The following is a 23,373-nucleotide window of genomic DNA, read 5'->3' as shown; positions in this document are numbered from 1 at the left end:
TTATTTAGTATCATATTCCTAAGAAGACAACAGCACAGCAGGAAAGGGAAAGCGAGTTATTTTCCAAGAGAGGTGGCTCACCCAGTGTCTCCCATTATGCATCCAGACCACGTGTCCTCACATTTACACTCACCTAAGAGAAAATGAATACACATGCCTTGTTATAAAGTGAAAAAAGGTGCGTTAGAGTAGCCTGTTTTTAAACAGTATATTTTCACTTTATTCCTTAAATACCTTTTAAAAAGTAATACCTGTTTTCTGATTTTCCTCATATTTGAAGTTTTCTATGCAAGTATAACAACAAAAATCTACTCTGATCATATCAAGATTATATAATTTTTATAACAATAAAATCTTGATATTTGCTTCAAAATGGCTTAAAAATTCCAGGGGCCCCTGGGTGGCTCAGTTGGTTAAGGGTCTAACTTTGATTCCGGTCATGATCTTACAGCTCGTGAGTTCAAGTCCCACTTTGGCTCCGTGCAGACAGCTCAGAGCCTGGAGCCTGCTTCAGATTCTGTGTCTCCCTCTCTCTCTGCCCCTCCCCTGCCTGCTCTCTCTATCTCAAAAAGTAAGTCTTTTTAAAAAAAATTTTAAGAAAATGGTTTAACAATCCCATACCAATGAAACAGCATCACTGTAGGATTCTGGTTTCACAGTTCCTTATGGGAATTCCTACACTTTCTTGTCCAGTTTTAAAACCTCTGCACCAAAGCTGCTGGCAGAAGGTAGTATAGCATACTAGTTAAGCAGAAAGGCTTAAAACACCTGGGTTCAAAACCTGGGCTTGCCACTTAATTTATGTGTCATCTTGAAGACATTACCCTTTTGACATCCAGTCACGTTATCCTGTAAAATGGGGCTGATAATTGGTATGGTGCAGGATTATCTTGAGGATTAAACTAGTATCTAGATGTAGATAATAGTGGCATTCGGTTATGTCTTATAAAGGGTACTTCATAAATGGTAATAGTTATTATTAACAGAAACAGTCTCATTTATATTTATTATTAATACAATAAATAAGGTTCTAATCAATTCACTCCAAATACATAATATTTGACCATTCCTGATAAATTAACTTTACCTACCTGAAAAAACATATTCTTCCCTGATAGTAATCCTAGCGTATTTTACTAGATCCATATTTTACTAAGCCCTTTATAAGGTCTGATCCTGGCAGACAAGTTCTACGTCTGTGGCCATACTAAGAGATGTTTTAAATAAACCATAATAGAAGTATGCCTTAAACCTATATGCCTAAGATTCTCTACTAGACCATTTGAAATTAGCAAACTGAGCTCAATTTTTAGGTGAAATTCAACAATAAATTTATCATCACACAGCTTTAAACATTTATTACACATGGAAAAATTTTCACCTGCAATATAAATATTACCTTGTATTACTTTTGACAAAAATGTTGTATGCCCTGGCTGTTTATCTTATACTGTTACCCAAACTCTTTTGATCAAACAACTGAATTCAAAATCTCATTCTCTAAAATATTTATAGATAGTCTATTTTAAATACAACTAAACCACAAGGGTGAACTTACCACTTGCTAACTTTCTTTTGTCTGAGATAATACCAATATTATGAGCTAATGACTGGGCAAGTGTAACTGCCATTAAATCAGTTTTCCCAAACTGAAAAACAAAAACAAAATACATGTAAATACAAATTATTTTTTATTTAAGATGGGCCAGAGAAAGATGTCATAATATAATTGGAAATATGTAAGTTCTAAGCATCTTATTTAGCAGAGGTTCAACCAGTAGCTAAAGCTGAACTATGGAGCATTTGGGGAAAAGCTGTAAGAAATAAATCCACATTTGATAAAGTCTGATAGGGAAGCCCAGAAGCCAGAGAATCACCAACTTTTGGGTTTCGAAACTTAAGTCTAATTGTGAGTCTAAATTTTACCAGTGACATTTCTGAAAAACTTAACACTTGTATATACTTAAATCAGTCTTTTAGGTAATAATAAAAATAAAGGTGTAAATTATTTGGAACTTGTTTATCTTTGTGTATCCATCCAGTTCACTCCTGAAATTTCCCCAAATTAAACAGAGTGTGACTTCAGAAAACAAATGGTATGGGTAAAAGGAAGTGGTAATGATCTGTGGGCAAAAGAAACTTGAGAAGACCAATAAAAGATATTTTTTTCATTATGTCGATTTAATATTTTTCTTGTAGATCACTTCCATCAGACTTAGTGCCCTAAGGGTATATCCAAAAGACAGTTTTCTTTGGAAAACTTAATCTATTTTTTTTCTCTAAAAATTTACCAAATATTGAAGAAGGAAGAAAATTTCCAACTGGGTTGTTAGGTAGGAAGCCAATGCTTCAGAGAATTACTCAATTCTCCAGAAAATCAGCCAATGTAATAAACAGGGTTTTATTTTCAATAAAGGTAAAAGTAAAACATTTTCTCTGTATAATCTGTAAATAGCTAAATTTGCAGATTATTCTAAGGAGAACATGAACAGAATTATCAAATATGATCTTCCATTATTTTCCTATTCTTTGTCCTCTGATCATTTTGGTTGTTAATAAAACAACCTAACATCTAGAGAATGTGGAATATGAGAAATGATCTCTTAAATATTAGGAAAACATTTTCAGCCATCATACCACTTTGTATTGTACAGATGTTCACACCTACTTCATTCACGCCTCCTCCTTTCAGCAACGAGCAAATCCCACCAATATAAGCTGCCCCGCTCCGGCTACTCTCAAATTGACTTCCCCTTTTAGAAAAGGAAATGGAAAATGCTTACTCTTCGCAGTTCAAATATCATTGCACCTCTCATTATTAATTTACCACACTTATTTTCTCAACGAAATACATTTCTATACTACATATTCCTGAGTAAGTGAGGAATGTGAATACGGTTTACACACATAGCCAAAGAAAAACGTCTGAGGGATGTTTCCCCACATGAGCAATAATATCTTAAACAGGACCATACTTGTTTTAAAAACTTACTAATATGAGGTATTCTAAGGATACAAAAATCACTTCTGTGTTTATTTCTGGACAAAATACATAACTTGAATCTCTTAATGAGAAAACATCAGACATTCCCACAAGGAGGAACATTCTATAAAATAACTGACCTACACTCTTCAAAAATGTTAAGCCCAAAATACACAAAGAAAGGCTGAGGAGATCTCCCAAATTAAAGGAGACTAAAAAGACAGGACAATTAGATGCAATGCATGACCCCGGGTTGGGTCTGAATGGAGGGGAGGGAATTAGCTATCAAAGACATTACTCAGATAACTGGAGAAATCTGAATATAGACTATGGGTTACTTAAAAGTCTTGTGTCCCCATTAAATTTTCTAGTTTTAGTAATTTACTCTGGTGATATAAGAGAATGTCTTTATTTTTAGGGAATATATATGTATTTAGTAGTGAAGGCCCAGTATGTGAGTATCTCCAACTTCCTCTCAAATGGTTCCAGGGAAAAAAAATTGATAGATAAAAAAATAAATGAAGGGGAGCCTGGGTGGCTCAGTCAGTTAAGCGTCCGACTTCGGCTCAGGTCACGATCTCACTGTCCGTGAGTTCGAGCCCTGCGTTGGGCTCTGTACTGACTGCTCAGAGCCTGGAGCCTGTTTCAGATTCTGTGTCTCCCTCTCTCTCTGACCCTCCCTGGTTCATGCTCTGTCTCTCTCTGTCTCAAAAATAAATAAACGTTAAAAAAAATTAAAAAAAAAGAAAAATAAATGAAAGCGAAAAAAAGAAGGGAGGGAGGGAAAAAGGCACAGAAGGACAGAAGGAATAAAATCATACACAAATGGGGCCAAATGTAAATAATTGATGAATCTGGGTAAAGAACATAAGATATTTCCTTGTAGTATCCTTGTAACTTTTCTGTAAATTTGAAATTGTATAAAACTTAAAAGTTATCTCAAAATACACTCTTTGACTTCCATTTAAACTTCCTTCAATAGTTCTTTAGATAACAGGTTTTTTATATGCTATAATATATAATTTGCTATTATATCACATATGCATTTTACCCCAAAAAAACTGAAATAGTGAGAAGAAATTAAAAATAAACTCCAGAAATACTAACGTCTCCCCTTGGAACCAAAACAAAGGTAACATTAACATTTAAAAGAAAGAAACTTAAAAGAATATAATTAATCTGTTAAGAATATTCTTTATAATATTACCAGTACTTTTACTCAATACTCTGATTAAAATATCTTAAAAATTAAATATAAATATATATTCAGTAATAAAATAATTCAAAATTAAACTTCTTACACTTTCATGATAATTTCAAACAACCTATACTTTAAAACTTCTTCCAAATGTATCTGCCATGTCAAATTCTAACTGCACTATACAGCAGAAAGGATGTATCTCAGTCACAAGTAATAGAACATTCAACATGGAACCAAAAAAAGTAATAAATCATAAGTTACGTACGAAAAAAGGTGAACTGCATCACTTTTCTCTTTGATAAAATCCCTCCTGTATTTCATAAACTCACGTAGGGTGATCAATGGATTTTCAGATATGGCAAACTTGTTGTCAGCTGCCCAGGTTTCCATGGCAACCAATACTATCCTTGTCTTCAGTTGGTCTTTATAGATCTAGTATATTAACAAAATGAACACACCAGCTATATACATGCGGTAAAATCAAATGATTTATGAACAGGACTATAAATCTTTTATTAAAACCCTTGCATTTTAGTTAAATGTAAAAAACTCTACTGTCTTTGAGGGAGATAATTATTTTTCTAATTCCTATGCATTTTCCTTGAGTAACAGAGAATCAAATTGTTTACCAACTAATTTCCAAAGAACAGAACACTAGTTAGAAACAAAAGATCACTTTTTGACAAATATTTGCACCCTTATTCAAGGCTCCCCCTGAGTCTATTTTCTGGCACCCTGGAAAAAGAATTTATGCATTCTTGGGTTTTCCAAGCAAAGAAAGGAACAACAAAAACACCCCAAGGATATAATTTCTATGCAACCTAACTGGCCCCAATTAAACTCACACTGCCTTGTCAAGAAAAGATTCAGAAAGTGAACACAGTAGGATTACTTAGTGCATTATTCCCAGAAACCTAGGCACTCTCTTGAAAATAGCATAACTGCTGTACTGTTTCTCTGTATCTTTGTTAAGGGCTAGGGCTCAACTTTTTATTTTTCAATGTGAAAAACATAAGAAGAATTTCAAGCGTAAATCCATGGGTAACTCTGACCACCGCCTTTTATCCTCTTCCCAGCCAGGGATCAAAATCAAGGAAGTCCACAGCAAGGTTACTAGGGACATAGAGGACACCTTGCCTGAAGGGCAATTCAGAGCACCGAAAATATATGAACCATATTATCCATTCTATTAGCAATCAGGAGAAGAAATTCCTCTATGGCAATACTAAGTAGAGTTGATACTTACCAAATCCGCCATGTTCACCACCGATTTTGCATATGTATTGGTATGTACAACTGAAAGCCGATGTTTTTTAAACTGAAAACAAAACAAACAAACAAGTGAAGGGTTTCCAAGGTCATCAGCAAGTAATCACCTCAGCAGACAAAAACATAAAGTAACTGAAATATCTCTACAGCTTTCTGTAAAAAAAAAATGTAAGAATTGAGAATTAGTTCTTTGTATGTTGTATAGTCTAGGAAAGGCTCTTAAAGTTTGAGGCCTCAGTTGATTCAACTGTGAGATAAAATAAAAAAATACCTATTCCATCCATTTCACAAGTTTATTTTTATCACAGAATTGTTACTCAAAATGATAAAACATGAAAGTTGTCTATGAACTGCAAGAGATGCAAATATAAGTAGGGTGGCCAGCCAGAAAAATGTATGTGAATACTGCTGTACGTATAAAAACTTACAAGTTCTACAAGACTTAATCAGTAAGAAGAAGAAAGTCCTAACGGGTCACAAAGAGGTAACTTAAAGGCTAGATGTGGATGCCATAAACCTTTCGTTTGGCCTCAGTAGTGTTTTAGAAACCAAGAACTATGTAAACCTGATTTCTGGCTTCCCTTAAAATTAGCATTCTCCCCATGGTGATAACTAGCAAGGCTAAGAGGCAGTTACTTCCATTAGACAGGCCATGTAACTTTGCTTTTGCCGTAGGCCCCAACCTCCTCCCCCATTGTTTTACTCCTGGCTTATTTCACTTGTGTTACCTGCCTATAGACATCTGAATCTGTGCTGTCCTAAAACATCCAAATATATGTTTTTATAACTTATTCTGATCTTGTAAAAACCTCAGGAAATAGTAACATTCACTGATTTCAAAGAGGTAGAAAGATAAAACTTAGTTCTAGCCTGAACAAAGAAGCACCCAATCTGGATATTATTATCATTATTACTATTATTATCATTATTAGCAACAATACATGATCAATATGTTTGTTTACTTAATCATATACAAACAAATGACACACTTTCCTTCAAATAAATCAAAGCAAATTAAAATGCACTTGTACTTGAAATTAAGTAAAAATCAGCTATGTTCATCACTGAACATGTTTAGTTTAAAACAGTGGTTACATAGAACAATTAGCATTATAATTCACTGCTGTGCTGTAAATGCAAGCTAGTGACTCCAACAAGTCCATGAGTTGAATATACACACACTCTGGGTCAAAATAAATGACTCAGCAAGAAGGAGGCTTTGCCAGGTTCCCATCCTAAAATCTTCACTGCTTGCCTATATAAGCATTTCCACATGGTTTGCTACAGAGCAAGCCAGAAATTGAAAAGCTGCTTTTATTAGGATAAAGCTGTACATTTCAAACTAAAGTGTCACATTACTGGTGCCTCACTAATTTTTTTTCAATATAAAAATAATAATTAAGCAAATCCAAAGAGCTAATTGTAAGTCAAATAAATATTTTTGGAACCTCACAAAATACTGCTAGTTACATCCACCTAACAATGTTTCTAATTTACAGGTTGTTACTGGCTAACAAATACTTCAGCCACTTAAATGTCTTCTCCAAGTAACAATTTTCTGGGTTTCTTGTTTCTTCTAAACATATTTTTGCACCAACCGGCTTTACCCACAGGGACAGACAAGTTCAAACAACAAACATTTCAGCAAATCCTACCATGAGATGATCGTTGACAATCATCAGTTCAATATATTTGGTCTCCTCCTCTACATTACGAGGATGTCGACGAAGCTGCAATATAGTAAAGGAAATAGCACCTAAATAAGCCCTCTGAACTTAGCTGTAACTAAAAAATATGTTACACGTTATGTCACACATTTTACTGTACCTTTTTTTCCAAACTCTCCTTATTTCCCCCACTCCTAGCCTCTGACAACCACTTTTCTACTCTTTTTTGTGAGTTTGACCTTTTTTTTTTGATTCCACATAGAAGTGGTACCATACAATATCTTTCTTTGAATTATTTCATTTAGCATAATGTCCTCCACATTCATCCATGTTGTCACAAATGACAGGATTTTCTTCTTTTTTAAGGCTGAATGATACTCCACTGTATATATTTACCACATTTTCTTTTTTTTATTTTTTTTTAACGTTTATTTGTTATTGAGAGACAGAGAGACACAGAGCATGAGCAGGGGAGGGGCCAAGAGATGGAGAGACACAGAATCTGAAGCAGGCTACAGGCTCTGAGCTGTTAGCACAGAGCCCCACACGGGGCTCAAACTCACAAACTGCGAGATCATGACCTGAGCCAAAGTCCAACGCTCAACAAACTGGGCCACCCAAGCACCTCCCACGTTTTCCTGATCCATTCATTTGTTGATGGACACTTACACTGATAAGACTGTATTGTTTAATTGAAATATATACACACACATACACATATTATATATATATCAAATCATCCCATTGTACAGTTGTACATCCCATTGTACATCCCATTGTACACACACAATCAGTGTGTGTGTGTGTGTGTGTATACACATTATATATATATATCAAATCATCCCATTGTACACTTCAAGTATCTCATAATTTTATTTGTGAATTATGCTTCAATAAGGCTGAAAACATGTTTTTAATTTTAAAAAACAAAAATGTATGAGAGAAATAAAATTTCCACTTTCATTCCTTCAGAATTCTTTTTTTCATTTTCATCATTTTAACCTAGTTTTTGAATAGGTAATACATTTATATGGTTTAAAGAATTATCAAAAGGTTCAGGGTCAAAATCTTCCTCTCACTTCTGTTCCCTATCCACCTAGTTGTTAACCCTTCCCCCACAATTGGTATAGCACAGTTATTTGTTTCTTCCAGAAATATTTATTCATATAAAATCAAATATAACATTTATTTTACTTGGTACTTCCACTTATTTCACTAGCTTTTGCATGAGGGTATTTTCACTTACCAGTATATCTTGGAGATTATAACATATGAAGGGCATGCTTTCTGTTTAATTTAAGCTCCTGCGGATCTCTGAGAGGATACAGAGAGTGTCTGATGGACACTTTTATTCTACAATCTCCAAATCTGGGACTGAGAATGTCCCTCCTTCTTCTGGTACATTTTAAGGGATCTCCCAAATGATATACGAGCTTTTGTTAGGATAGTTTTGAGAGCTTCCAGGAAGTCTTGGATTATTTAGTACAGCTCTATTATATGTCTGTTTAACAATGAATTTTCTCCACCTTCAAAATCATGATTAGTGGATGCCACCAGTAGGAGACACGAAGGCAGCCATATGCCTTTGTTCCCTGCAGTCAGTCTATAACACAGTCTTTAACAAGATCTATAAAATTAACTCTTTTTTTTAATGTTTATTTTTGAGAGAGAGAGAGAGAGAGAGAGAGAGAGAGAGAGAGAGAGAGAGAGAGACAGAGCACAAGAGGGGAGGGGCCAAGAGAGAGGGACACACAGAATCTGAAGCAGGCTCCAGACTCTGAGCTGTCAGCACACAGCCCGACACAGGGCTCAAACTAATAGACTGCGAGATCATGACCTGAGCCAAAGTTGGATGCCCAACCGACTGAGCCACCCAGGTGCCCCAATTCTTTCCATTATGCTATCTTTGGTATCCATTTTTTCAGTAAATCTTTTTATTCACTTGTCCAATGGCTATTTTTGTGATGAGAGTATATAACCAAAACTAATCAATGCATGAATATTTGCTTTCAGAGCTGCATTTAAAATAAACTAAAAAAACTGCTGCCATGTGGATTTTGTTCCAGTGTTAACTGCATTCCCAAATTTTAAAACTTATTTTAAAATTCAAATCCCTTATTACACCAAGTTGACAGAATTCTCAGTTTGGAAACCAAGTAGTAGTATAAACTGCATCCGATGACCTGAGGCTTTTTAAAAGTGGATGTTTTAGGATGACAGTATCAGCTTTGTAATTGTGGAAGAGACCTGAGTCTTACCAGTTATCACAGCAGACTGTCTAACAAGACTCAACATTTTCTCAATGTCAGAGACTTGCCATATTGGCCACACAGCATTCTAGCACCTCACCTCTGTGGGTTCACAGCTGTCTCAGAAAAAGAAATCTAGTGTCTGTCTGCCTTCAAATGACTGGATGTCACAGATATTTATGAAGAACTTCAAGGAACGCGTCAAAAGAAAACTATCCTGTTCTCTGATCTCATAAGCCATGAAAATAAATATTATTTCAAATTAAATCCTGTTGGCATCTTTATTTAACTGGGCCTCAATATATATGTATATTCACAAAATATATAAAGCTCATGTAGCAATTCATAGAACACAAGGGCTTCTGAGAGGCAGTATATAAAGTATATATGGTTATAAAAATACCAGACTTCCTAGGTCAGAATCTGAACTCCACCTCTGGATAACTCACTATAACCCTGGGCAAGTTTCTTAAGCTTCTCATGCTTCAATGTCCTTATCAGTAAAATGGGGACAATAATAATACATTCCTTATAAGATTATTAGGAGAATCAAATGTATTAATATAATTTAAATTCTTAGAATAGGACCAGGCACAAGTAACCTGTGCCTCAATAAAAATAAGCAATTTTATTCACATTAGATATGTGTCTGTAAACTCATTTTATGTCATACTTACAAACATATTTAAACAGAAGATGATTGGTTTCTTCAACTGTATGATCTTACTAGAGATCTATTTCCATCATCCTATGTTTTTTATACCAAACACCCATACATAATGTATGATATTTTAATTCTAATAACCGGAGTTCTGTTCTTTCTTTTCCTCTCCTTTTCTTTTTTGAGTATACTAGACATATAATGTTACATTAGTTTCAGTATACAACACAGTGATTCAACTTCTAAGTTATGCTGTGCTCATCACAAGTGTAGCTGCCATCTGTGACCATACAGGCTATTGCAATATCAGTGACTATATTCTCTGTGTTGCCCTTTACCCCTGTGACTTGCTCATTCCATAACTGGAAGCCTGTGTCTCTCACTCTCCTTCTCCCATTTTGCCCATGACTCTACCCACTTCCCTCTAGCAACCACCAGTTTGTTCTCTATATTTACTGGTTTGATTCTGCTTTTTGTTTGTTTATTCATTTATTTTTTAGATTCCACAAAGTGAATGAAATCGTACGGTATTGTGATGAGCAGAGTTCTTATTATGCTTAAAGCATTCTCCAGTTCTATGATTCTGGTCATTTTCACATTCGAAGACATCATTTTTTTTCCTGTGAAAGGGGATTGATAGCACCTACTTCATATGGTGCAAAGCATTATACAAATTGTCATTATTTTTTCCAAGTCCAAGATGCACTGAACATTCATAAAGTTGACATCCTGAGTTTATATCCCAGACTCCAACATAGTTTAAGTGTGGCAACAGCATTTTGTGGCTTTAAAACCTGATGGATTCTCTTTTAAGGGGGTATCTTTACAAGTAGACCTCATGATGTGGTACAACCCAGGCCAAGGAAAGACGCCTATGTTATAAAGAACCCGAGATGCCACAGCAGGGGCCATAATCCATCTGTAAGATGAATAACCATATTATCACCACTATCTTGAGTCCTTTTTGAGTCTATGAAACAATATGGCCCCATCTCCACTGCTCCTACAGACCCGTCACCCTTACTGTTAACCATGACAAATGCCTGAACTAATACTTAGCCATCTTACAGAGACTTAATGTAGATTTAGATGACTGGTAGTTGCCAAGTGTTTTTGAAACATCATGGAATATCCTGTGAATACATACCTGCCGTTTACTTCTTTTTGGTGCTGGCTTCAAAATAAATTTTGGTGGAGTGATGTGTACTTGCTGAAATTCTAAAAGGAAATAAAAATAAATTAATGTAACTTGTATTTGCCAGTTTTCTTTCATACAGAGGAATCAGTTTTACTATCCCTTCCTAGAATAAATTGTATAATTATACTTTATTAACTATTAGTAACAGTTACTATAACTGTTGATAATTAATGTAAGTTATAATTGGAAAATTAGATAATTATAATTATGTGGTTATTATAAAATTTTATAATATATAATGTTACACTTAAAGATAATATAGAACATTAATCAAAATAATTGTGTTCATATTAATACTAAATACATATATCATGAATGAATATAATTAAAGCAATCTTGGGCACTATTCCTATTTTAATTTATCTCAAAATTTTTCTCATATTTCTGCAATAAATACTATCACATCCTTTACCAAGAATCTTCTAAATAGCCAACTTGACTTCCCACTACTGACCTTCATTAAAGAATGACACAGCAAACGCTGATGAAGATGTGAACAATCAGAACTCTCATATAGTGCTGATGAGTGTAAAATGGTATAAGCACTTAAGAGAAAGGCTCAGCAATTTCTCACACAACAATAGTTCTCAAAGTGAAATCCATGAACTAATGGCATCAGCATATTCCCAGCATACCTGGGAACTTGCTGGAAATGCAAACTCTCATAACCCACCCAAGACGTACTTGAATCAAAAACTGTAGCAACTGGTGCAGCCACTATGGAAGACAGTATGAGGTTCCTCAAAAATTAAAAATAGAGGGGCGCCTGGGTGGCGCAGTCGGTTAAGCGTCCGACTTCAGCCAGGTCACGATCTCGCGGTCTATGAGTTCGAGCCCCACGTCGGGCTCTGGGCTGATGGCTCAGAGCCTGGAGCCTGTTTCCGATTCTGTGTCTCCCTCTCTCTTTGCCCTTCCCCCGTTCATGGTCTGTCTCTCTCTGTCCCCAAAATAAATAAACGTTGAAAAAAAAAATTAAAAATAGAACAATGCTAGGACCCTGCAATCCCACTTCTGGGCATACAGCCAAAGGAATTGAAATCAGCATCTCAAAGAGATACGTGCACCACCATGTTCACTGCAGCATTATTCACCATAGCCAAGACATAGAAACAACCTAAATGTTAAAGGAAATGTGGTATACACATGCAATGAAGTATTACTCGGCCTAAAAACAAAAGAAAAAGAAAGAAAGAAAAGAAAGAAAAGAAAAGAAGAAAGAAAGAAAGAAAGAAAGAAAGAAAGAAAGAAAGAAAGAAAGAAAGAAAGAAAGAAAGAAAGAAAGAAAGAAAGAAAGGAACCTTTCTATTTGTGACAACATGGATGAACCTGGAGGGCATTATGTTGAGTGAAACTAGCCAGACACAGAAGGACATATAAGAGTCCAACTCCTAGGGGCGCCTGGGTGGCTCAGTCGGTTGAGCGTCCGGCTTCAGCTCAGGTCATGATCTCGCGGTCCGTGAGTTCGAGCCCTGCGTCAGGCTCTGTGCTGACTGCTCAGAGCCTGGAGCCTGTTTCCGATTCTGTGTCTCCCTCTCTCTCTGCCCCTCCCCCGTTCATGCTCTGTCTCTCTCTGTCTCAAAAATAAATAAACGTTAAAAAAAATTTTTTTTTAAATTTAAAAAAAAAGAGTCCAACTCCTAGAAGCAAAGTGGAATGGCAGCTGCTAGAGGTTAGGAAAAGGGGGAAACAGGGGAGCATTACTCAAAGGGCACAAAGTTACAGTTGTACAAATGAGAAGGTCCTAAAGATCTACTGTACAGCACAGTGCCCAGAGTTAACAATACTATATTCAGTATACTTAAAATTTTGCTAACAGTGTACATCTTGTGTTGTATTCTTACCACTACTACTACTACTAACAATAATAATAACAACAACAACAATAATAAAGAGGGTGAAAACAAACTGCTGGAGCTAATCGGTATGTTTACAACATAGATTACAGTGATGACTTCATGGGTGCATATTTATCTCCAAACTCGTCAAACTGTATACATTAATTATGTACAGCTTTCCTTTAATGCCAATCATATCTCAAGTAAGTGGCTTGGAAAAACCCTCTAGATACACGGCCAGGAGTCTGTGTTTAACAAGCTGCCACAAGGTACTCTGATGCACTCCGAAGTTTGAGAGGAATACACCATTGTGTGGTTAAACATACAACTATGCTGTGACTCGGTAATTCCACCGCCAGGTAATTAATTACAGAAGAAATGTAAACATGTGTCCACCAAAGAGATTTTTTAAGAATATTTATAGTTATTTTATTCAGACTAGCCAAAAAGTGGAAACAACCCAAATGTCCATCAACAGAATGGATAAAACTCTGTGTTATCTTCAAACAACAGAACGTACTCAGTAATTTAAAAAGATAAAGACAAACTGTTTCTATCTCTGACATTAATCCCATAGGCATATGCTAAGCAAAAGAAGCTGGACACAAGACACAATGCATGAAGATCTAAATCAGGATAAACTAATCTACAGCAAAAAAAAAAAAAAAAAAGCCACAAAAGGGACTGCAGACGTGGGAGCCACTGACTGGGATGCGGTACAAAGGAAGGTAGTGGGATAACAGAAATGTGCCAAATCTCACCAAGGGAGTACATATGTACCAAAACTCATTTAAAGGTATTCGAGATTTACATACTTCATTGCACTTATTTTTATTTTAAAAAAAAATTTTTTTAAATGTTTATTTTATTTTTGACAGAGAGAGACAGAGCATGAGCAGGGGAGGGGCAGAGAGAGGGGGGGACACAGAATCTGAAGCAGGCTCCAGGCTCTGAGCTGTCAGCACAGAGCCTGATGCGGGGCTCGAACTCACAGACCACAAGATCATGACCTGAGCCGAAGTCGGACACTCAACCGACTGAGTCACCCAGGCGCCCCTCACTGTACTAATTTTTAAAACAGACTGTGCTAAGGGGTCCATAGGAAGTAAATAAACCTTTCCCAAATGTTTTCTTAGGGACACTAGTCCTGAGAGATGGGTCATGTAAAACAAAAGGGTCCACAGTGAAACAAGTCTGGGGGACACCTGACCACATTCTGTCTCAGAGACATGCATCATGCACAGCAAGACAAAGGTACTGATAAGTCATGACCCAGGAAAACTTCATTAAATCTAAAGTAAAAAAGCTTCCACATGAGTTTATTTCACAAAAATTGCAGTTTTGACATTTCTTTCTTTCTTTCTTTTTTTCTAATTTGTCATAATAAATCCAAGTATCTAGAAAGACAAATAACACTCTTAAAACTGACAGTGCCAACTTCTGACGGGAAAAGAAAACCAGAAACTAAGGGAGACAGACCTGACTTGGGGAAGAACACGTTCAAAATTATTGTTAATGACAGCAAAAGTGCCAAGTCATCTTTAAAAAGTTTGTATAGAAAAGAAACCCTGAACAAAGTTTAAAAAACAAAACAAAACTGGAAGATTGTATCACAGCAAGCCTACAGTAGAGTCCTTAGGGGGATCTTTATTTATTACTTTAAATATTAATTAATGTTTATTACTTCCAGTAAGACCTATTAGGTTGTAGCTTTATTCTCAGACAGACTGGCATGATTTACTTTCTTCCCATCACAGGGATTGTAAATGGTTTCACAAGGTAACCGAAGGAACAGCCTCAAGTATCTATGTAAAGTAAGAGCATCTATATGCTTATTTGCACATTTTTTTAAATTGTGAAATCTATAAAATGGATCCCCTAGCCCTTTGGCAGCAGGGAAGAAGAAGTGCAGAAGATCAAGGAGTCACAAATCTATTTCAGAGAAGGGACATTAGCAAACACTCATCTCATTTTCCAATAAGGAGACAATGTTAACTTCTTAAAAAGTATTTATTTTTTAATTTATTTTGAGAGAGAGCAAGCGAGAGCACACAAGTCAGGAGAGGGGCAGAGACAGAGAGAGAGAGAGAGAGACAGAATCCTAAGCAGGATCCATGCTGTCATCATAGAACCTGACGTGGGGCTCGATTCCAGACACCGTGAGATCATGGCCGGAGCCAAAATCAAAAGTCGGACGCTTAACCAAGTAAGCCACCCAGGCATCCCAAAACTTTTTATTTTTTTTAAGTTTTATTTATTTAAATAATATCTACACCCAATGTGGGGCCTGAACTCATGACCCCGAGATCAAGAGCTGCATGTTCTTACAACTGGGCCAACCAGGCACCCCAACAATGTACACTTTTAAGTGGTTTTCCTAAGCAGCAGTTTAGGACATGCTCTTGGTTGGATAATTCTTCCATTTCCCCGCTGCCTCTCTCCCAGCACACGTTCTCATAGTGGCACAATCCAAAACCCCGCTCAGCCTCCGACTAGCAGTGGACCCAGAAAAAGACAAGCTAGATGAGCCCATTTCTTCATCTATAAAATGTAAATGATAAAATCAATCTCACAGCACTGTAACGAAGATAAAAATGAGATTAAAAATTCGAAGGTTCTGTAACCATAGGCAGGGCCCACTAACAAAGGAAGCGTCTCCACCCCAGGTATTCAGAGTGTGCTCGGTCTTGAAAAGAAAATCAAGGAATCCAGTACATCCAAAGACAAATGTACTCCGTATAATCACTGCTCGACTAACGAGGCCAAAGTAGGAGTACTCTGCCCTGCTTGTCATGCAAAGGTTTGGATCATCTCAAGCCAACACGTATAAATAAATGGGCCTGCAAACAAACACACGTGAGATGGAAAGACTTTTCACAAAAACACATAATAATAAAAAGCATTAGTCTATAATCGTGCCTTCTGAAAACGCTGGGGCAAAAAGAGAGGAGGAAAACAACAAATGGGGAAATGATTACAAGTCCATCCCTATGTTTATAAAATCAGTATCGCACTGAAAGTGAATTTTTCTGTATTTTGTCCACGCAGACCAATTTTTGCTCTAACATTATTTCTCCTTTCAGAGATACCCTACTGTGATTGTTACCATTTTAAAAAGTCTTCCTCCAATGTGCTCAAGCTGTATCTTTCCAAACTCATCCACTACAAACATGAGGTCAGTTTGCATTTTATTCTCCTTCTTGATGTCACTTGACCTCATGTCACTTTCTCTCTCAAACTGTTATGAGCAATCATGTGCTAAGGACATTTCACATACAGATTAGCTCTAAAGCATTCAAATGAATTATTAAGCCTGACTTTTTTTAAAGTCATAATATGAATACCATACCAGATGGAAGATCATCCAAGGGAAATTCAAACAGTCTGGATTTGTAAACCGAATGAAAATGGAAATCCTCCTGCAATAACAAACAACAGAGATTGAGCACATGCAACCACTTATCCCCAGCCTCGGGCAATGAGAGCTGAAGAAGCAGAGACCCCTAAAAGAAGCAAGACTATGCGCCCTCCTGGATTTGGAAAGGCAATGAGCCACTGTGCAACCCTCCCCCGCCTGGATTCCCCCTGCACCAGAGAAATATCCTATTAGATACAAAATGCCTCTGCAGACACAGAGGCCAAAGCTTGCAGTAATGGAAAATAAATGAATGAACCTATTCCCCCAAGGAGAAGTAAGACATCTGGGAAAATGGGCTAATGCTTTTTATAACTAGTTCCTTTCTGTGGATCCCTGCCCCACTTTCAGAGTCAGATAGTTTTGCTAGGCAAAGACTGCAGGGCTAACACTCTTCCGGTATCGGGGAGTAGGATGACTGGTGTAAGCAGATGCCCAAACGGACCTTGCTCCAAAATTCAAATGTCATACAAAGTTCTGTGACAAACCAACAGACAAAAAGTCCTGTTCCATCTAAGAAAAATTAATGAACATTCAAGTAACTACTTCTGGCTTCTTTCCATTAAAAAAAAAAAAAAAACAGAATGTCATAAACAGTCAAGTTTCATGATACTGCCATAAAAACATCACCTGGCCAGGCGAAGTGATACGACGGCCAGTAACAGGCGTCCGGAAAACAAAATACAATACAAATAGCTTCCCTTTATGGGTGGCAACACAGTGTGTATTTTTAGAAATTACTTAAGTGTTTGAACACTGTTGCACGACACGATGAAGAATGTTTCTGTGCACAGAGCTACAATGGAAGTGTATTATCTTTCTCTGCAGTCTATAATATTAACTCAACCCTCTTCTAGTTTTTTTGGAAAATGAATTGTTTCAACTAAAATGAAGGAGAAATTAATAAAACGGATTTCTCTACATTTCACCAGCACAAGGCCTTACAGACAATAGGCAATACAGAAAAATCTGAAATCCAGAAAAGAAAATGAGTTGGAAAATCATGCATCTATTGAGTTGGTGGGTAACAGACTGAATGATTGTGTCCATCCCCACCCTGCCAAATTCATATGTTTAAGCCCTAACTCCTAATGTGACTGTATTTGGAGATTGGGCCTATGAGAAGGTACTAAAGGTTAAAACAGGTTTCAAGGGTGGGGCTGGGGTTCTTATAGGAAGAGGAAACACCAAAGCGCGCTCTCTCTCTCTCTCTCTCTCTCTCTCTCTCTCTCTCTGCCATGTGAACACAGAGTAAGAAGGAAGCCATCCCAATCGAAGGAGAGAGCCCTCGACAGACATGGACCCTGCTGGCACCTTGATCTTGGACTTCCAGCCACCACAACTGTGAGAAAATAAATTCCTGTTGTTCAAGCCACCCACTCTCTTACGATGACTGCCTGAGCAAACTAAGACAAATCACAGCACATTATGGTGGAGTTAGAACAAAAATGGAGGCTTCAGAACACCTGAGAAGGAAAGTATTTCCAGTATCCAGAGAAAGAGACAGACTTTAAAAAACACTTGTGGTTTTGACTTATTCAATATTCAATTATATCCTGACTCTGAAAATATGAAAATAGAGACAAAAAAAAAGGAGGAAAAGGGAAGAGGGAAAGCCCCCAATATAAATTTTCACATTGGCCACAAGAAACAGGAGCACTTACTTGGGAGGTGTCATTCTCTTCTGGTTCAATGAGATAGGTGTGGTTCCCATCATAGAACATTCCACTGCCAAGGACAAGAAAATAATCAGGCATAGCCATCTTGCCTCAGAACAAGATCATTTTAAAATCAACAGCTGCCGAAGGATGAATTCACTTCTCGACACTCACTTCCCGGTCCCACCCATCATCGCCAGTTACACACCACATACCATAGACACACAGACACACACACATTCCCCATATACCACAACACACACACCCTACTTACCACACACCACACACATACACACACACCCCACAAATACTCCCACATACCACACATACACAACACATACAGATTACATACTACACACCACACACCATACCCCACAAACCTCCCAATACCACACCCCACATACACATACACACTGCACCACATCACACGTGGGTAAACACACACACACACACACACACACACACACACACACACACACTACTAAAGGGAAAGGCCCGTTCCTCTGACTCCCCATAAACAGCAGGGTCTCCTCATCCTGACCCTTCCCAGGTTCAGGGTTATCATTCTTTAACTGTGGTCCATTATTCCTCCCTCCAACACGTAATTTTAAAACTTTATATGCAAATAGTCACCTGGAGAGCTTGTAAAATTGTAAAACTTTCAGGGCCTTCCTCAGATTTCTTGGCTAGGGCCCAGGAAGCTGCATTTTAAACAAATCCCAGGTGGTTCTGACGCAGGTTGTCAGGGACTATACTGAGAATTGCCTATCTACCACACACCTGAAACGTTCTCTGGTAACAAGAGATGATGCATTTCAACAATTTACCATGCGCTAAAAACTTGACACTCATTTGAATCGCTTCCACAAATGTATGAGGGAGGCAAACTTGTACGTTTGCCTATACTCATTTTACAAGAAATGAAACCAAAGCTCAAAGAGATGAAGTAACCTGACCAAATTACATAACCAGGAAGATCAGAGGCGGGAACAGAGAGCCCAGGCAGATTGGTTCCTGAACTGCCTATCTGCAGTTGGCTACCTCTTCATCCATTCACTCATTCAGCACACACTTACAGAGCACCTACAATACACTGCTCTAAGTGCTGGGGGCACCATAGTGGACAAAACAGATGATTTTTCTGCCCTCATGGTGCTCATGTGTATTGCAGGGAAGACAGACAAAAAATATATAGTCAACAAGTATATACAGATAGATAGATAGATAGATAGATAGATAGATAGATAGATAGATAGATAGATATAAATATAGATATATAGATATACTATATATATAGATAGATAGGTATATATATTGATATATCTATATATGTATGGTGGTAAAAAATTCTAGGGAGGAAAGTAAAGCGGGTTAAGGACAATAAATTGTGCTAGACGACTGGGTGTAGAGACCAAAGAGAGAAGACTGTTGATTTACACAGAGTCTCAAAGAAAGGCTTTCTAGAGAAGATCTGAAATAAAGGAAGGGAGGATATCTGTGCAAAGAGCGTCGAGCCCTAAGTGTGCTCCAGGAACATCAAGGATGCAGTGTGGCTGGAGTAGGGTGGGTGTGAGGAGGGCTCTGAAATGATTATCAGAGGAAGAGTGGGGCCACATGAGGCAGGCCCTTCTAACAGCCCTGGCTTTCACCCTGAGAGACATGTGGATTTAAGTTAGCAGAGGGAAACACGATCGCTCTTAAATTTTAAAATAATTGCTCCAACTGCTGTGTTAGAATAGTCTCTAGGATGGCAAGGACAGGAAATGGGGAAATTATAGAAATAATCCAGGTGGAAAAAAAAATGGTAGCCACCTAGATCACAATGGTAATGGTGGAGATCGTGAGAACTGGTCAAATTGGGGGTAGTTTTTCAAAATTAGAACACCAATAGGATTTACTAATGAATTTGAATTGGAGTATGCAAGAAAGAGTTGTGTCGATGAAAACTCCAAGGTTTTGACCTGAGCAACTGGTGAGATGGGTTTGCCATTTAGTCAGATAGGAAAAGCTGCAGGAAGGACAGAATGGACCTTGGAAGCAGGATGCAGGGAGCAGGGCATAAATCTGGAGTTGGGTTTTGATCTCTTAGGCTGAAGATGACTATAAGCCAACTGAGAAATCCTCTGGAGGGCATTTTAAGCTACAGATGGCCTCAGCTCCCACTCAGAGAGATCCTGATGGCCATTCCTTCTAGGAGAACATGGTCTTTCTACTAAGATGAAACCTCTAATGACACTGAAGAAATGTGTCTTATCATTCAGGCATCTGAGAAGGGACGAAGTGTGATCTTCAGGAGTCATATCTCAGTGTTATGTGGAAATGACTGCATGAGACCCAAACTGTTAAGCATATAATAGTATTTATCTTTTGATGATGGCTTAATGGAATCAGTTGGTTTCCCTGAGCTGTAATCATAATGGCTTTCAGCTCTGCCTCTATCCAAATTCTTTCATTCCTACTGTAACATCTTCCACATGCCCTCAACTTTCATAAACCCTTAGAACTGCTTCTCTCACATCTGTAAGGTTTTCCACCAAAGTACACTTTCTGAATTTGGATGACATCGCATTTGGAATTTGAAGATAAACAGATGCAATTTATAAGATATTACTGACAATATACTCCTAAAGAATCAGAGTGGGGGAAGCCTTTTTCAAACAGTAGACCAAATACGACAGCAGACATTCTCTCTGCACCTGTTTGGAACTGGCCAGACCCATCCAGAAAATCGTACAGAAAAACTACCCTTTGCCAAAATTCACATGGCTATGCTGATTAAACAGCAAGCAGATTGTTTTGTTTAAATAATCTAGGGTATTATTTCCTCTTGCATTAAGTTGGTGTCCAGTGTGAAAGTCAGTGACCTTTATTGGATCTAAACATCATGACACACAGGGTAAAGAAATCAGATTCTGACATCATATATATCTAGAAGATTCTGGCTCCCTATATGATAATGTGACATCACTAACTCTTTAACTATTAAAAAGCATATGTGTTTTATTTGTTTTGAGGATTGACACCTTTCGGTTGTATTTATATAAAATTCCAATAAGTATATCAAGTCCACACAGAGTATACTTTTGATAAAAACCAGCATCCAGGACCTATTTATTATAGGCTAATAGAGCTGATTTTTTAAAAGGCTGGATCAAAACAAGATTTTGAAAAGAAACAGCCATTCTTAAAAATTGCCACAAGAGGGCAATAAACTTACATCTGATCCCATTTTTTTAGGTTCCTATAGTTACAGGATTTTGTCATAACATCAAACATACCAGGACCAAAATACTGCCTGTTAGTCCTCTGAATTTGAAAAAAAAAAAATGTGCAATCCTGAGAAACTTAACAGAAACCCATGGGGGAGGGGGATGAAAAAAAAAGAAAAAAAAAAAAAAAGAGGTTAGAGTGGGAGAGAGCCAAAGCATAAGAGACTCTTAAAAACTGAGAACAAACTGAAGGTTCATGGGGGGTGGGAGGGAGGATAGGGTAGGTGATGGGTACTGAAGAGGGCATCTTTTGGGACGAGCGCTGGGTGTTGTATGGTAACCAATTTGACAATAAATTTCATATATTAAAAAAAATAAAAAATAAAAAATAAAAACTTAAAAAAATTAAATTTTTTTTAAATGTGCATTTTCTGGTTCTTTATGGAAAAGATATAAAAATACGCATCTTTCCCCCCCTTCATGTTCTTCAACTGAATTCAGTAAATCAAGAAAAATGAGAGATCTATGTATGTACTTGGTAAATTACTAAAGATGAGTCATGGATGAAATAATCTATTTCATATCCAAATCAATGTAATTGATACAATATAAATTATTTAATATTTAGTAATATCCTCTAAAATATTTGTCAGCAATTTTTTTCAGAAAGTAAAATCAACATGAGGATAATTAATAATAAATAACAAAATGGATCAAGAGTAAACTTATCCAACACTCTCACAAAGGTCTAAGAACACCCAAACATGCTTATACACAATCCTGACAGTGTTCCTAGACACATGATGCATTTTCTGTTTGTTTCTTTTTGTTTCATTTTAAACAGAAAGTTTTCTCACGACAGAGGTAAATTTTACCTAGTTAAAACAACTGAAGCTGCCTCAGAGTGATACTCCTGATATAGTCACTAAAGTTTCCTTAAAGTTTCTTTTCCATCCTCCTTCAAATGACTGTGGTAAGGTTAGTAGCAAGCTCCTGGTCTACCAGAGTCCCTGGAAGGCAGTGACACCTTCTCATTGCTTCTCACAACATGCTGTTTGGAAAACTGGAAGACAAAGTGGAATAAGCCCTGGGCAAGATGCTTACATGGGAACCTTGGGTTGAGATGGTAAGAGGAAGAGAAGGAGAAAAAAGGCTCTTCCTATTTATATCACTATCATACATTTGTTGTCACGAATGTCGATGGGCCCAGGGTACCACTCTTAGCAGAAAGCTGTGCTCATCTTGAGATGAGTTGTAACAATTTTATTACTGAAGGGGACTTTAAATTTATTTTTACAGATAAGAAAACCAAGACCATATGAGGCATGGATTCCTGTTTGTAAAAATGTCTCTTTAGTCAAAGACTGTAATCAAAGTAAGTAAAAGTCTTTCAGAGCAAACAATCAGCAGATAGAGGTCTTCCATGCTCTTGGGCATCTGGTGTCATTCCTCTGGTTCCTCATACTCTCTACCTTCTGCCTCTCGCATACCTACTGCCCAAGTCTGACTGGAGGCACCACTTAGGCAGACTAGCTCGATTTCCTGGATTTCCCATTAGAACTCTTTCCTAACGTTCTTTAAGACCTGTCTGCCTAGCCCTCTCTCTTGGAAGGCACTATCAAAGCCTATTCCAGGGCCCACTCTACCTACTCAGATGGCATTTCTGCGGAGGCCTCAAGCACTACCTCATTCCCCAGTGCCCACTCTCTATTTGCATTTTTCTGTTACTTTCTCTCTCAAAGAAAACATACCTATCTCATTCCATAGTAGGAAGCTGAGCTAGTTTTAGCTTCCCCCACAGGACTGTGAGCTGTTGTGGACAGGAGTCATGTTCTCATTGCCTCGATTTTCCCAGGGGCTGGCACATAGCAGACACTCAATAACTGCTAGCTAGACAAAAAAGCCAGATCTCTAACTTGGGAACTGACAGGATGCATTTTAAATTTTCCAAGAAAAAATTAACAAAACTAAAGTGCTGGTTTGTTCCACCTCCAAAAAAAAGTAAAACAAACAAGGAAGAACTGAGAT

At 37.3% G+C, this 23,373-nt stretch overlaps 1 protein-coding gene across 31 annotated transcripts in view; it reads right to left on the bottom strand.

The window, feature by feature from the left end:
* Nucleotides 1-23,373, bottom strand: part of ADAM22 (ADAM metallopeptidase domain 22) — a 239,311-nt gene that overhangs the window by 62,902 nt on the left and 153,036 nt on the right. For all 31 annotated transcript variants that reach the window (XM_019825419.3, XM_019825413.3, XM_019825415.3 and 28 more), the window contains exons 6-14: nucleotides 18,143-18,206; nucleotides 16,413-16,482; nucleotides 11,178-11,248; nucleotides 7,109-7,183; nucleotides 5,431-5,502; nucleotides 4,450-4,616; nucleotides 2,669-2,753; nucleotides 1,559-1,649; nucleotides 82-133 (exon numbers count right to left, since the gene is read on the bottom strand). In XM_019825419.3, the coding sequence (XP_019680978.1) occupies nucleotides 82-133; nucleotides 1,559-1,649; nucleotides 2,669-2,753; nucleotides 4,450-4,616; nucleotides 5,431-5,502; nucleotides 7,109-7,183; nucleotides 11,178-11,248; nucleotides 16,413-16,482; nucleotides 18,143-18,206 (747 nt within the window). The remainder of the gene's footprint in view (nucleotides 1-81; nucleotides 134-1,558; nucleotides 1,650-2,668; nucleotides 2,754-4,449; nucleotides 4,617-5,430; nucleotides 5,503-7,108; nucleotides 7,184-11,177; nucleotides 11,249-16,412; nucleotides 16,483-18,142; nucleotides 18,207-23,373) is intronic.

This window comes from Felis catus, chromosome A2 (assembly GCF_018350175.1).
Source record: "Felis catus isolate Fca126 chromosome A2, F.catus_Fca126_mat1.0, whole genome shotgun sequence".
Classification (NCBI taxonomy): domain Eukaryota; kingdom Metazoa; phylum Chordata; class Mammalia; order Carnivora; family Felidae; genus Felis; species Felis catus.
The sequence above is the reverse complement of the archived record's forward strand: the minus strand, read 5'-3'. Positions and strand labels throughout refer to the sequence as shown.